This window comes from Microtus ochrogaster, unplaced genomic scaffold, assembly GCF_000317375.1.
Source record: "Microtus ochrogaster isolate Prairie Vole_2 unplaced genomic scaffold, MicOch1.0 UNK88, whole genome shotgun sequence".
Lineage (NCBI taxonomy): Eukaryota > Metazoa > Chordata > Mammalia > Rodentia > Cricetidae > Microtus > Microtus ochrogaster.
In genome coordinates this window covers 1,539,447-1,555,124 of record NW_004949186.1, presented here as the reverse complement: position 1 = coordinate 1,555,124, position 15,678 = coordinate 1,539,447, and the positions used below count along the sequence as shown (strand labels likewise).

At 46.1% G+C, this 15,678-nt stretch overlaps 1 protein-coding gene across 1 annotated transcript in view; it reads left to right on the top strand.

Annotated features, from left to right (window-relative positions):
• LOC101982366 (ecto-NOX disulfide-thiol exchanger 1-like) overlaps window positions 1-15,678 on the top strand; it is a 69,417-nt gene that overhangs the window by 16,383 nt on the left and 37,356 nt on the right. The window contains exons 5-6 of the mRNA XM_005370881.1: window positions 3,310-3,417; window positions 6,513-6,569. Coding sequence (XP_005370938.1) covers window positions 3,310-3,417; window positions 6,513-6,569 — 165 coding nt within the window. The remainder of the gene's footprint in view (window positions 1-3,309; window positions 3,418-6,512; window positions 6,570-15,678) is intronic.

Below are 15,678 nucleotides of genomic sequence, written 5' to 3'. Positions count from 1 at the left end.
GCTTTGTGTGTGTGTGTGTGTGTGTGTGCAGATGAGATGGAAGGTTCTACTAGCTTTGTGTGTGTGTGTGTGTGTGTGCAGATGAGATGGAAGGTTCTACTAGCTCTGTGTGTGTGTGTGTGTGTGTGTGTGTGTGTGCAGATGAGATGGAAGGTTTTACTAGCTGTGTATGTGTGTGTACACAGATGAGATGAAGGTTCTACTAGCTGGTGTGTGTGTGTATGTGTGCAGATGAGGTGGAGGGTTCTACTAGCTCTGTGTGTGTGTGTATAGATGGGATGGAAGGTTCTTTTAGCTATGTGAGTGTGTACACAGATGAGATGGAAGGTTCTACTAGCTGTGTGTGTGTGTGTGTATAGATGAAATGGAAGGTTCTACTAGCTGCATGTGTATATATGTGCATGTGTGTGTGTGAACATGCAGATGGAATGGAAAGTTCTACCATGCTTCTCATTTATTCAGTGTTGATAATAACAGTTCAGAGTTATATTGAAGTCTTTTCCCCAATCTTAAATCCATTTGATTTTTTTCCCCTAAATTACTAAAACAGTGAGTGGCCATTACAGATACAACAGAAAATTAACAAACAAGACTAACAGGTCATAGACTAGCTCCTGTGGAGACCATGTCCACATTCTCCCCCTGGGAATGGGGCCAAATTAATGGCCATCCAAATAACCTGGCCTGTCTTGCTATGTGGTACATTATTCTGTACTCCTCCATATCCAGGGTTTGTGCATCTTCACAATTCAGGGCTGTGCACATGGATGGCCACTGTAAGCGGAGACTGGGCTTGTGTTCCCCAGCCGCCCCACCTGAACAATCATGCAGGAACTATATTAATTACAGTATTGTTTGGCTGGTGGCTCAGGCATATTTCTAGCTAGCTCTTACATCTTAACCCATTTCTATTGATCTGTGTATGGCACGTACGGCACGAGGCTGTGGCTTACCAGTAAGGTTCTGGTGTCTTTCTCCTTTATCAGTTACATGGCGTCTCCTTGTAAATGCCTTCTCTCTCTTTCTTTCTTTCTTTCTTTCTTTCTTTCTTTCTTTCTTTCTCTCTCTCTCTCTCTCTCTCTCTCTCTCTATATATATATATATATATATATATATATATATATATATATATTTCTGTTCCGATTCCCAACTAGCTTTACTCTGCTAAGCCATTGGCTAAAACAGCTTTTTATTCATCAGCCAATAAAAGCAACACATGTACAGAAGGACCTCCCACATCAGACCACCATGGATAAAACAAACCCTCTACTGCTAGGCAGTGAGCAGAAATATACTACTTTCCTTTTGAAGACAGTTTCCCATTCATTTTGCTCACTTGAATTAAAAATTGGATTTGAAATATTTTTAAAATAGATGTGTGTGTACGCATGTTCATTCATTGCTTAGGCATGAGTGTAGGTGTGTAGATGGGCACAGCACACATGGAAATTAGAGGAAATCTTTGGTGTCAGTCTTTGCCTTCCACCTTGAGATGAAAGTCTCTTGTTGTGCCAGTGTGTGCACCAGGCCAGGAGGCTCTCGGTTTCCTTGAGGTTTGTCTATCTCCACCTGCCATGTCACTGTAGGAGCGCTGGGATTCTAAACACAAACCTCTGGACACAGGTTTTTATGATCCCTGGCTATATCCACTCATGTGTGAGAAGCGTCCCTTGACTAGATTTTCAGGTTTTTTGGTAAGTAGAATCATCTTCAGCACCTGAGTCAGGACACCAGGCAACCTTGGGCTGTGCTCTGGTCAGTGACGATTGAACAGGAGCAGAACCCACTGTTTCTGCCGTCTGTTAGGTGCTTCTCCCTGTGCCACAGGACCCCAGGGGTCCCCACATTCCTATCCTCTAGGTTGCTGATACACAGTTCAGGCTCATGAATTGTCAAGGGGAGCCACAATAGCAGAATAGGGGGAACTGGGTTGTGAGAGAAATCACCGTTCAGAGAGAAACCCAGGGAGATTTTTAAATCTGTACACAGTTATAAAATAAAGAGTTGTATTATCAAGGCCAGAAGAAGGAATGGTGTGGAGAGGGTGCATGGGGACCTCATTGTTTTTGTTCGGTTTGTTTTGGTTTAGTTTTTGTGAGCACTTCCCACACCCAGCTCCACTAAACCGGGTGGTATTAAAGACTCAGTGAAATCCTTCTTAGTGATGGACTTAAGCATGAAAAGTCCAGCAAGCGGGTTCCCCTGGACTCTGTCTGTGGCCTGCTGCTGAAGTCAGCCCCTCTGCGACAGGAACACACTACTCCTTCACTTCCCTCGAGAAGCCTTAGCTATATACCACAGCATGAGAATACGCTCTTCTGTGTTTCCAAATTGGTCCTTTGTTGTCAAGAGGCTTTGAATAGACATCGCTGTTTCCAGGGCCAGATCTGCAGCCCTTGAACGCATTTTCTAGCCGGTACGCACATTAACCTCGAAGCGTCTGTGCAGGGCGGTCCTGGGCTTTGGGTCGATGAGGTAAGCCTCCAGATGAGTTACAATTGATAGGGCAAGGAAAGCTCAAGGCTTACAAAGTCCCCACAGTGGCCCTGCTGGAAAATAGTGGTGTAGGCTGTAGCTTAGTGTTTTGACAGCTTATATCAGCAGTTTTCTCAGCTGATGTATGGATTGCAGTTGGGCTTCTATCCTGCTGATCCAATAAAACATCTCCGTCATAGCAGAAAAAGCAGAAAGGGCTTTTGTGGTCCCTGCCATTTGGGGAAATAGCTGTAGGGTGTTGCCATGAAGCTAGCTTGACTTCAATATGGAAATCAAGAGAGGGTAGACTGTGTTTTAATGTTTAGCTTCTTTTAAAAAAAGATTTGTGTGTGTGTGTGTGTGTGTGTGTGTGTGTGTGTGTGTGTGTGTGTGTGTACGAACACTCATGGAAGTCAGAAAAGAACATTGGATTCCCTGGGACTGCAATGACTGTTATCTACTGCCCTGTGGGTTCTAGCGACCAAACCATTTCTGAGCCATCTCTCCGGCCCCTCATTTACTATATGTCAGTTTGTTTTATGGACGTGATTCTATGATTTTTTACAAATACTCGCTAGCCAGAGGAATATAATGTTGTCTTTACAAATATTAAATATCAGTATCATAGATAGCCTGCATGTATGCCCAAAACTGCAGGACTCCTTTCAATTGTGGGGAAACCTAAAGTTATCTGGTGTCTGGATGAAGCTTTTATGCTTATAAAGCAAACAAACAAAGCTCATGCTGTTTGGAGGACATTTTGACCCCCGTACCTTTACCTGGCCTTTGCCCACTCCCACCTCCCCTTACCCCAGCTCTCTGTTGATTCCACAGCAATTGCTGGCCATCCAGGAGGAGCTGAATAACAAGAAGTCCGAGCTGGAGCAGGCGAAGGAGGAGCAGTCTCACACACAAGCCTTGCTGAAAGTGCTCCAGGAACAAGTGAGTGAGCCAACTCCTCCCCTGCTCTCCCAGTCAGTCCAGACACTGCAAACACAGGCTGTCACCCATGCAGACAGGGCTCAAGGGAACCTGCAGGAGACCGATCCAGTCCTGCCCTCTGGGATTCATAATGCCATTCTCAACCACTCTGTCCTCACCCCCCCCCCATCTCCTCTGATGATCCAAGCCCACCCAAGTTATGTTATTGTTTCCTCCAGAAGACAGATGGTTCTTGATACCATGTTAAACTACGGGCAGTAAAGTCATGTTTCAAAGGAAGCTGCTTGTTTCTCTCCAGTCTAAGAGCAAGGAAAATGAGTTGAGCATAATCCATGATGTTCCTACAGACATGGGAATAAGCAGGGGCTGATGCAGAGAGACATTAAAAATGTAGCTTTCCTGTGTCGGGCCCCTTATCTGATCCTCGTAAGCCACAGAATTTTCATTTGCAGTCTGGCTTCCTTCTGGCTCCGATACGGAAGAGGAGCCTAACGTTGATCAGTGCATGGGGAAGCCTGGTCTTACATTAGCGTAAGAGGGGTCCACAGAGTGAAAGCCAAGCCCCATTGTCCCTGCTGAAAAAGCCTGCGTACCCTGGGAGTCCTTTCCAGTTTCTGTCCTTGGTTTTCAGGCAACAAGTAATGAATGTTAATAAGACATGTCAAAAAACACAAATAGCAAGCCCAGCCCTCTTTAACCAAAATATAGGTTGTTTTAAAATTGTTCCTCAAGTATACTTATAAGAACTTTATTTATACCATTTAAATACCTTCAAAGGAGAGGCTTTGGGTTGGCAGTGGTGGCACATGCCTTTAATCCCAGCACAAGGAAGCAGGCAGATCTCTGAATTCAAGGTCAGTTTGGTCTACAGAGCGAGTTCTAGGGCAGAGAAACTCTGTCTTGAAAAACAAAACAAAATAAAAGAAGAAAGAAAGATTTTAGTCAACTGTCACTCAGTGACTTCACAGTGGACTGGGAATTTAAAAACTATTTCATTTTCTCTGAAAGTGGAAGCACTTTGTGAGGGAAGGTGATTTTTAGGTAGTTCATAAACATTCATAGGTCTGGAGGAAAAGCCTTTCTAAATACAGCTGTTATCAATGCAGGTTCAATAACACGCACAGGCTGCATCTGCAAGGGTCAGGGTCTGTTAGTTGGAGCTGAGAACTTTGGCTAATGAAGTCCACAGTAGCCTCCTTCCTAGGATGTGTAATGGCGCTGTCACCCTCCCCGTGACATTAAAGCAAAGTTTATATTTAATCTGGACCTCACAGACAGAGCTCTATGATTGTGCTGGTCTCTGTAGGGGTTTTCTGGGTTTTTGTTTGTTTTTGTCATTCTGGGATGGGGTGGGGGCTTGTTTTGTGTTTTAGATAACATTTGCTGGAATGCTTGTTCCATTTTTCTAGATGACTCAAATCCTACCCTCTGATTTAAGGGCTAAACCCACTCATCAAAAGAGATGGGTTGTACGGAATGTATGAAGGAAGGCTCGCTGGGGTATGCAGGGTACATCCCAGCCACTGGTGGAGCATCACACTCTGCTCACCAGAGAGAGAGAGAGAGAGAGAGAGAGAGAGAGAGAGGAGAGAGAGAGAGGAGAGAGAGAAACTGTGAAAAGAACTGAAAACAACCAGAACTACTAAAGACCTATAAAGTATGACTGAGAAAAAAGGGGTGTTTCCCATCTGCAGTGGAAATGTAAAATGAATGGCACCAAGAGTACCTGAGCCCAGGGAGGCTGCACACGGACACATTACCTGACAGAGGAAGATGAGCAGACGGGGGACTGAAAAGGAAGAAGGGGAATCCCATAATAAGGAAAAAAGAAAGAAGGGGAATCCCATAATAAGGAATTTTTAGCCAATAGAGGATAGTATTTACAGACTCTCCTCGTACACTCTGATAGAACGTTCCTGTCACTGTGGCCTGTGCCTTTTTGTATTCCTGTATGTCCTACATTATACCATGCCCTTGTATTGTCAAGCATACAACCATTGACGCTGTAGCCCCAAGAAAGAGGGAACACGATTTTGTTGTGGCTCATCAGGCTAATATTAATGTGACAGTGAACCGAACAGCCTTAGATCCATAATCGGCTGCTTCCCCCTCAAAACCTTGGTCACCGAGCCTTTAACAAAACCTCTCTGGACGTGGCCTCCTCACAGAAGTGGAAGCTATCCTGAAAGCCCAGTGATTCTTTCTCTTTAATATGAACAAATGGCCATTCAGTAAACAATGTTCAGAATCAAGCATGGAGGTATAAATGATTTTATTTTCCCACAAATATTTTCTATTGGGCAGAAAGAAAGGTGCTGGTTTTGTTGCCTGAACATCACAAACTGGGAAGAGAGGTGACCCAGAGACCAGGCCAGCTCTCCCTTGTCCTTTGTCCTCAGTCACCACAGGTCTAGTCCCAGTCAGGATAGGATAGATTCTAAAGGTTTCCCGAAATCTCCAATAACCGGATACTCTTGAGCAGGTTGGGGATGCTGCTGCAAAATATCTCATTTGCAAACGAATTTTAATTCTAAAACTTCCCTGACCAGAGATGTCTTCCTAGTCCTGCTCTTGAATGACTCAGACTGTTATGCCGCGTCAGTCATTCCCAGCCCTGCCTCCAGACATCTACAGCAGACTGCAGTGCGTTCTGCGACTGGAAGCCCATCATTCCCCAGCGATCGTTAGCAGAACATCCATTAGCTGGTGGCAACTTGCAAATACTGCAGGGTTTAAATTAATGGCAATCCCACCAGGAAATGAAACCATTTAGTACTCTGAAGAACCAATTTTCTATATCTTATGTCTATAGAACTGCTTTCTAATCTTGCTTAAGAAATAATGACCAAGATCCCTTTTCTTTTTTTCTTTCTTTCTTTTTTTTTTTTTTTGTTTTTTTTGCCAACCCTCAAGCTTTATAAAATATTGGTCACAAACTGGCTTCAGTAAGACTCACTGTAATTATCTGTTCCATCTGTTTGTCCTTGGAAGTTTCATAAAATGCAACCTCAGATGTATGCGCGTTAACAGGATGATGTATGCTTAGTGACTATGCTTGCTTATTCTCTTCTCTTGTTTTTCCTTAACTGTTGCAGCTAAAAGGTACCAAGGACTTGGTGGAGACGAACGGCCACAGCCACGAGGATGCAAATGTAGGTACCTCAACCTGGTGTTTGCACTTCATCCTAGTGTTGGTTGAATCCCTGGGGCATGGCACTCTATTTATAACGTGAGGGAAATCAGGAGCCCTGCCTCTCAGGAGCTCAAGATTACTCAACAGATTTCTAATATAAGCTTTGGTAATAAGATGTGATAGACACTCACCATTATTATTACCTTTGGTTCCCCAAAGGTTCAGCTTAAACCTCCATCAGAAATTCTAATTGCAGTGAGTTTTCTCCAGACCTTTGCTTTGCCAAAGCAACATGTGTCAGGAGAGCAAACGGGACAAGACTCAGCATGCTGAGCTGTATTCTGCTTTTGTCACTATGACATTTGCTTGTCAATGAAGACGTCTGGCAAGTGATTGACGTGTTAAAGAGGTCTCCGCACACCTCTTTATGCCCAGCATACCCGTGCAAAGTGCACCCATCCGTGATTTCTGCTCCACCCAGCAGCACAGTGCATCTGGATGATGCTGCTAGATCCTGGTTGGCCCCCTTCCTTCTCTTACTGTTCTTACATCTTCTCGAGACTCCCGAAAGTTGTACCCCAGGTGGAGTAATGCCCCTTGCTGAGAACTGCCCCTCTGCGTGGTTGGTGTCTTTCTTCTCGCCACCCTTTCTGATCTCTGGTTTGTATTTGATTAGCTTCCTCAGAGGAAATGCCTACTAAGCAGTCCTTTTCACAGAACACCAAATCAGACATGGTAATGAATGCCTGATTAAGCCAGAGCTGGAAGAAATTTTATATTTCATGTTCACTCTTGTTTTAATTATATGCAGCACAAAGCCTAATAATCATAGTGCCCAGATCTCCCTCGCTGTAATTACTTACTATTCCTACCGGTTAGCTTTTAAACGTAGGATGCTTGACGGAGCGCTCCCCGTGTTGATGGGGAATGGGCAGGGACTCAGGGACCCTCAGGCATGCTGTCTGCTCTCAGGGAACTTACACTCTGGCCAAGGAACGCAGGAGCACAGGCTGTAATCCATTCAAAAGAGTGAGGCAGCTCAGGTGAGATACAGTTCAAAACCCAGGCTTCTGCTGCTTACTCTGCTCATCTTGATAAGTTATGTGACCTTCGTAAGCTCCTTGCCTTCACTGGGAAAAAGGATAGCTAAACTCTCCTTAAAACCCCATCATGGGCCGGGAGAGATGGTCCAGTGGGTAAGAGTGCTCTCAAGCAGGTCATTCAAATCGCCACCACCCAAATAAATGAAAACAAAACATGGCATGGCCACATGTGCCTACGATACCAGTATTGGAGGACAAAGAGGAGTCCACTGGAAGACTCAAGTCTTGTCTCTGAGTTAGGCTTTAGTGTCACCACCCAGCTTATGATAAGCTTGTCACTTAGTCACTGCCTTTGCATTGTATTGAGCACCAACAGACTGGCCAGCACCTGGCCTGGCATGTTAAAATGGATATGCCCTTAAAAGAGACACACCTGTGCCCATATCAGCCGCTCTATTAGTATGTGCCCAGGGTAATTTAAAATTACTTCAATGCCAAACAGGTCAGTTTCAAAGCCTAGCTGTCTGAGAGAACTTGCACAGTTTAGCCCACACTTGCCAATTTTCCATAATATCAATGTATTTGGATCTGGGTATGCTGGTGGCAGATAGGCAAGGCCAGTCTTTCATATGTACCCAACTTTTAACGCTGGCCTTAATTCCAACGTCTTTATATACCTCATTTCTTCCAGACCCCACTTTGTTCCCTGCCAATCAAAGGTACAAATTTCCCCTTGATATCCATCCTCAAGCTCTCTCAGATCCCCAGGCCTGCCGTGTTCCTCGCCTAGTCCCTGGCAGTTATGTGTAAGAGATATCAAAATCTTAAAGAAAGGGATCTGTTCTCATCTTGTATCTTCTCGGTGACCCCTCCACATCTGTATGCCCGTTATCCTAACATGCATGTCTGTGTCTGGACCGTGAGTGGGAGAAGTGCAGGAGCCATGAGGAGGTATGACACACAGTGGCAGCAGAAGCCTGCAGCTCGTGGAGCGACTTGGTCTGTGTGGTTCCCATGCACACTTTCCCTCTGATCCCCTTCTCTGTTCCAGAGGAGCTGCCACCCACAGGCCTCTGTTTACACAGTGCTGCCCCTCCCATGTGGAGGTGAAAGAAATCATTGGCCATCTGTGGAGAGGTTTAACGGGCGATGTTGAAGGTTACTGCTGTCAAGCACAACACCGTTCCCACCCGACGATAAAACAAAACACAAAAGAAAAAGGACTGCTCAGTTTTTCACGCTGTCTCCTTAAGAAAGTAAATCCTCAGCGCTGTCTTTAAACCTGTCAGAGCCAAGATGTTAGGAGAGGGTGGAAGAGATACGGCACAAGGAGCCGTCTTCAGGGTTAGCACAGTGGTAGAAAGCCATTGTTAACCGTCGGGTTTTAATTGTGTGTATGAGGAAGGTCCTATGAGTGTCCAGCCCATTTTCTAGTTTCAGGGTGTCTTGATTTGGGTAAAAACCCAATAAGCACGTATATACTGTGTCCCTAAGCAATTAAGAATAAACAACTCCCTTGGGAAAATGGGGTCATAGTCTCAAGGGAAAGAACAGCTCGGGGTGAATTCCATTCTTTTCATAGTGGCCTGGCCTCTGGGGACCTGGGTCTTAATCTGGGGAGAGAATAGAGATGGAGAAGGACTTTTCACTTACCCTGCCCTTTCATGCTGAGAGCTCTGTCACGTTCCAGTGAGGTCTGACCCTAGCAGAACACTGTGACTCCTTTCTAGTTTCCCGGCAGCTGCGTTCTGGCCATCCTTTGCTGCCCTCGGCCAGTCGAGCCCCCAAGTTTGTGTTCCCGTACACCCTGCCATCCTACTCTTCCTCAGTAAACCACAGATGTTCTTAGGAGGAGGAAGCAAAGTGTAGGGCAAGCAGCAGATCTAGGTGCTAAGCTGTTTCGACCCTGGCTGGCTCTGCCACTGATTGCCCGAGTGCCACCGAGTGGTACCCTGAGCCTGTTTTCTTGCCTCTGAAATGAAATTAATATCTTGCCTACACTGTAGGACTATTGTTGTTTCCTGGCCAATACTGACATGGTCATTATGTGTTAGGTATCAGTAGAGCTCAAGCTTCCTGTGGCATGTGTGCTGTGTTAGGCTGTGGAGTATGTGAAATGAAGACACACACACTCGCATGCATGCACGTGTACACATGCGTGTGTGTGCGCACGCGCACACACACACACACACACACAGAGCAAGAGACCATTGACTCCCCGTTCATGTGCCTGTGCCTGGCCCTTCAAAACTTGCTTGTATCATTGTACTCTCTCAGGCCTGTGTCTTCAGGCCAATACTCCTGTGGCAATGGTGGGACTCGGGTCACTCTGGAGGCAGGACCTTTATTGGAAGGACCTTCCCCATGAAGGAGGGAGGGCCCAGCAATATCTGATAAATCCTACACAGCTTTAAAACCCTAGAGAAGTGCAAATGGAGCAGAACTAAGTGCTGTGACTCCCCTTCAGGGAGAGGTGGATCCGGATCCTTAAGTGCCTACGCCACCCTCACTCTGTAGATGCTGAAATGGAGATAGTGGATGGATTCATCACAGACCGCCATTACCTGTGCTATGCATCTGACCCTGTTCATAGGCCAGACACTCTCTCTCAAACCTGGCTTCTCCTTCCACCATTCTTCTGATGATCTTACTTCGCTTCCTGTCTGTCCGTTCACCAGAAACCCTTGTCCAGTGGCTCCACACTTTCTGCGAGCAGGTGACTGTGGGGCTTGCTGTTTTCTAGAACACCCACAGTCCTCCCCAAACACACATGTGTCATCCCAATGTCCTTGAGACTGGTGATAGAAGGGACTCTGTTGGCATACCACCTCTCCAAGCCAGCATAGTGCAGACCTCCTAGAGAGGACTGGACAGGGTGCTGATGTTGAGGGTGGGAAGCGCCAACTCTCAGCAGCCGTTCTGTTCTATGAAGAACAGTTTTCTACCCAGGCACGTCACTGCCCATTGGCGGTGGCTTTCCACAGCTGGAGCCTGAAGCTGGAGCTTGACAGTAGGTCGCAGATGGCCCACCAGGAAGGACTGCTTCTTTTTGGCTCAGTATGTTACTTGAGAGACATGGTTCTCTATAGAGGCTTACTTTTACTACTTAGAATCTTAGGTGTCAATAGTGATATTCGTAACCCTTAGTTTCTGCCAGTCTTGAGGCCAGTGAGGGAGAGATGTAGACTCTCATCTTGCCCTTCTGAGCTGCACACTGGATCTGGAATACACAGCCAGATTTGGACATGTTTAGTGATGTCGGCAGGCTGAGTAAGGAGAGCTGAAAGTCCCTCTTCCCTTTGTCCAGGGTAGAGAAGGCAGGAAAGGTAATAAATTTCACACTGTGGGAAGTGGTCTTTCATGCCTGTAGATTCTTGCCTCCATGTGGAAAGCCACGAGGAAAGCCCCAGCCTCTCTGAAGACAGAGTGTGCTGGCCATCCTACCTGTTGTAAAGGCAAATGTGGCAAGTGTTTGAGGAGTGAGACCCTTTAGAGGAAGATTGATAACTTTTATGATCTGTACACAAACATCAATAAAACATGGAGACCACTGTCTTAAAGGGTTGTTTACTTCTTGGAGAACCCTTGGAAATGCCAAAAACCATAAGGGAAAAGATGATCCCCGGCCATATTAGCGGTCACAGTGTGTTTCCACTTTGCGTGTTTTCTCCGTTGGCACTCCATCCAGGTATATTCATTTTAACAGGATCTAAAGCACATTGTGCTGTCAATTTTTTTATAGCCTGGATTTTTTTTCATGAATCACAGGCATTTCCCCCTTATTATTAAATATGTTTTCTTGATGTGATTTTTAGTGATGATCTAATATTCCGTCCTCCTGATGTACTCTATTTCATTGTCTCTGCTGTGGGACTTGGTTTTTGCTGTCTTAGATAGTGTGCAGTTAATGTCCTAGAACAATGTATTTGTTAATTCAACCATCATCTAAGCACTTTACAAATGGAAACTTTGGTGCTGGGTTGGTATTTAGGGCTAAAAGGAGAACCACTGATTCTCTAAAAAAGATTGAAGATCACCCTTTTCTTGGCAAGTGATTAAGTAAACAGCTCCAAGTACTATCTGGGTATTATGTCATAGAGGCCGTGCTGTGCTCCTCAACAGGAGAGGAAAAGAGTTCTGAAGGGAGAATATTTGCACTTTGAAGAGAAAGGCAATCACATATACTTCATAAATAATTCAAAAGAACAATACTTAGATATGCTATTTGGAGTTGTCTGCTGCAGGCTGGCCGCCTTCGTGGCCTGAAAGTGCAGAGCCCATGCTCTGTGTGGACTGCAGACCAAGGCTAATGGAATTGAGCCACCACCCCAGCAGGCCTGTCCACTCTGTCCACAGTGTAAGTGAAGCAAGGCAGAATGACTCAAGCAAAGAACGGCGCGTTCTAACTCAAGTAGAAAGTCAAGCCGTCACTCATGATGATGGCCCCTGTAGGCTCTAAAGCGTCAACAGGAGGTGCGTATGCATCCTGCATAGCCGTGACTCGAAGGCGGGTGTTAATGTTTCACAGCCACACAAACCAAGGAGACCCAGTCACAGCATTCTTCCCGCCACCTGACTTCCTCAGCAAAACCGAATGGAGCATAGGAATCATTTGTAAGCAGGTCCAGGAGCCAAAAGGTGGACCAAAGCAGAGGATGGCTTTGGAGTCTCGCAGAGACCATAGGGAGCTGCCGGAATCAGTGTCTGAAACCAGTGAGGACAAGGTACAGCAGCAGGCTAGACCACTTTCTTTAGCTCCGGATGTTACTCAGGAGTCGCGGCGCTTTCTGGCTGTCTGCATTATTACTTAGAATAGTACATGCTCTTTAGTGTGCTCCATCACTCAGTTTCTGCTAACCCCTTAAGACCAGGAAATGGAAGGTAAGGAACGCGGCCACCATGATGGATTGTTCAACAAACTCCCATCCTTGACATTCGTCTTCATGTGGACTTGCTGCTGAGCACAGCCTGATTTTCCTCAGACGCCCGATTATCAGCTATTTCTCTCTGTTCAGCTCTGACCTCATCCATTATGTTTCGAAATGACTCACAGGATTAGGACATTCCATTCAGGAAAGGTGTAGGCAGGTAATAAAACCAGTAGGTACTGTGGTGGGAAGAATGAAAAGGGAAACGTGGCAAAGACCATAAAGACCTCTCAGAAATTGCTTCCTGCTCACTGCCTTCTGCCATCCAGCAGCCCTTCTGAATCTACCCTGGCCGGCAGCAGAGCAACAGCGGCTGCCATATCGTGGCACCCGGCCAACTCCAGCTGTGAGATCTGTCTCCACCACAAAGGTGCGATTGTGGCTACATCACCATCCAGACTTCATGGGAAGTTAGACCAAAGAAAAAGCTGTTAAATGCAAGGCAAGAGGTTCAGTCCCCCAGACAGAATCACTGCTGGGCTTCACAGAAGACACTAGAGAACTACAGCTTGGAAGGATATTCCTAAATATTTCTAAATTGCCCACCACGGAAAGAAGCGTGTCCCAAGCCTCCTTCCAGCCTTCTCTGCTCAGCCTTGGACTCCCCTCCCGAAGCCCTCCCCAAGGCCTGTCTGGGATGTGAGTTTGCAGCCACTACTTCATCCACCCTCTGTCCCGGACATCCTGGGAGACCGGAAGAGCTTAGCGCCAGATGGAGTGTTTTCATCAAATCTTCAAGAAGGTTGTAAACCTCAAGCTGATGGTTCTTAAGCTTCAGAACCTTAACAAAGCACGTCTTGTGAATCCCCTGCAGGCCCCGGGTAGGGCCAGCCAAAGCTTCGGAGGGAAGGTTGTCCAAAGAAAGAGACAGCAACATGCTTTGGTATATTTTAAAGTGATGTCCATGGTGTGTCCAGAGGGGTCTTGGCCTGTCACCCTCTCTGAACAACCTCCTCCTGTGAATATAGGAAGAGTCTCCTGACCAGCCTCTTTGCCCAGGTACATGATGGACCATCTCTTAAACCCCACAGAAATCTCTTAAAGCATTTCACCAACCACGGAACACTCCATCGATTTTTTTTTTCAAATTTCTATTCTGTCTTATCTTGTCCCCCACCCCATCTTCCCAATCCTCCATGCCTTGACCCTCCCTGTCCCTGAAATTGCCCTTGCGGTGAGGGCCATGGCCTGATAGCTCAGCGTCACGTCATTTCTCTTATGTCAGCATCTCTGGAGGATTACAGAGTGGCTTTTTCTGTCTGGACCATTTCCAGACTGGTCCATGTATGCTGATGAGCCACTTACATTTATGAGGCTCACAGAATCTAATCTGCACAGGCAATTCCTCGCCACGCCAGCTTTCGGAATAAAGATTTGAAACTATGAAGAAGGTCTGTGAGTGCAGCCTTAAAACCTGATGTCCACATCAATCTAATCCTCTACCTCCCACACCCTAAGCCCACCACATGCATGCCAGCTCTGAACCTTTTAATAAGACAATGTTCAAATTGGTCCCTTGCTCAGAACAGAATTACCATTGGCCTGCTATCCTGAATGAATGGCTTTAATCAACAGGTCAGATTCGGCTAAGTGAACCATTCATTAAAAATTCTAAATAATTAGATTTTTTTATTGATAATTCCGCTTGCTCCATCTATCATGTCACCCGTTTTGCTTGCATTGCAAATCTCACCTGTGTTTAAGCCTGGGTCAATACCCATAGCTTGTGGCCTTCCCCTACATGGTCATCCCAAGTCAGTGACAGATGCCCAGATTGTCCCCATAGTATTTCATCGCCCTTCGAGCCATGTTGAGTAGGCCAGATCTGATAGGCTTATCCCCAGCCCAAGCGTCCATCCCTCTAATTCCTGATTTACGCTCTTCAGAGACAACCTCAGCCGTGAGCCTGTGGAGGCGGTATGTTTGTAATACCTACTGACTGATGATGGAACCGACGTGATCTTTCCACAGCCTCCTCTGCACTGGGTGCCTGTTTGGCCTAGCTAGATAAGGGAGGCAAACCCTTCTTTCTGTGGATTTTCCGCTGGTGACTATAAAGATATTATTGCAGTTAACTAAAAGGGTCCTGTAGACTACGGAAGTAAGAATTGAGGTGGGTAAGGATCACCCCATCCAAGCATCTTGTTTTCTGGATTTTTAACCTGGTCTCTTTTCTTCGTTAATTGTTGCACTCATGTGACTATTGCTGAGGCTGCTGTTGTTTGGTTTCTCTTGGTTTTGGTGTTGGTGATAGACATGGAAGTCATGTGACCAAGCTCTTCTCTCATTGTCTGCCCCCAAACCCTGTGCGTGAACCTTATTTTCCAGGGTAGTAGGTCTCAACCATTAGGAAGCAACACAGCCAGAGAGCTATCTAAAACAGAGGGCGTTGGACCCCAGTGTATCTGATTAGGTAGATTCAGGCCAGGGCCTGAGAAACTGCATTATTTTTTGGCTTTCTCCCCCCCCCACTCCCCCTTACAGAGCTGAGAATCGAACATAGGACTTCACAGATGCTCAGCAAGTACTACCAGTCTGCAGGCCGCACTTTGATAACAGTGCCACCTAGTATTCAGCCAAGGCCAGGCTAAACAGATGCCACTCTGGGCCTCTTTCTATCACACTGTGTCTTGACTTATTGTACATGTTTGACCCTCTTCTCCACTCTTACACACTGAGAGAGCAGGAACCACTATCAATCATCTTTGCACCTTATTGTCTAACTCAAGCCTGCCATTATAATAGATTCCCAATAAATAACTGGTAAATAAAGAGTCAGGGAAGCTCAATAAATTCAGTCAAATGAAGCGGAGGGCTCCAACTTTCTCAGTAATGCAGACATGTAGCCCAAAGGTTCAGCTTTGCTGCCGCAGAACTCCAATAAGGAAGCATACAGTCTGGAATTGCCAAAATCTGGTACGGAAGAAGTGATAGCCATGGAGATAATGCAGATTATTGGCATCCCCATGACTGACCCCTTCTGAGGAGGCCCATCTAAGCCCACAGGCCAACCATTGGAGTGTAGCAGACGCTACCCTCAGGTAGAGCACAGTCCAGTAACTAAAACGGCAAGCCATGGAAGAGAGAATGCCAAATGCCTCCCAACACACACACACACACACACACACACACACACACACACACACGACAAAGCACT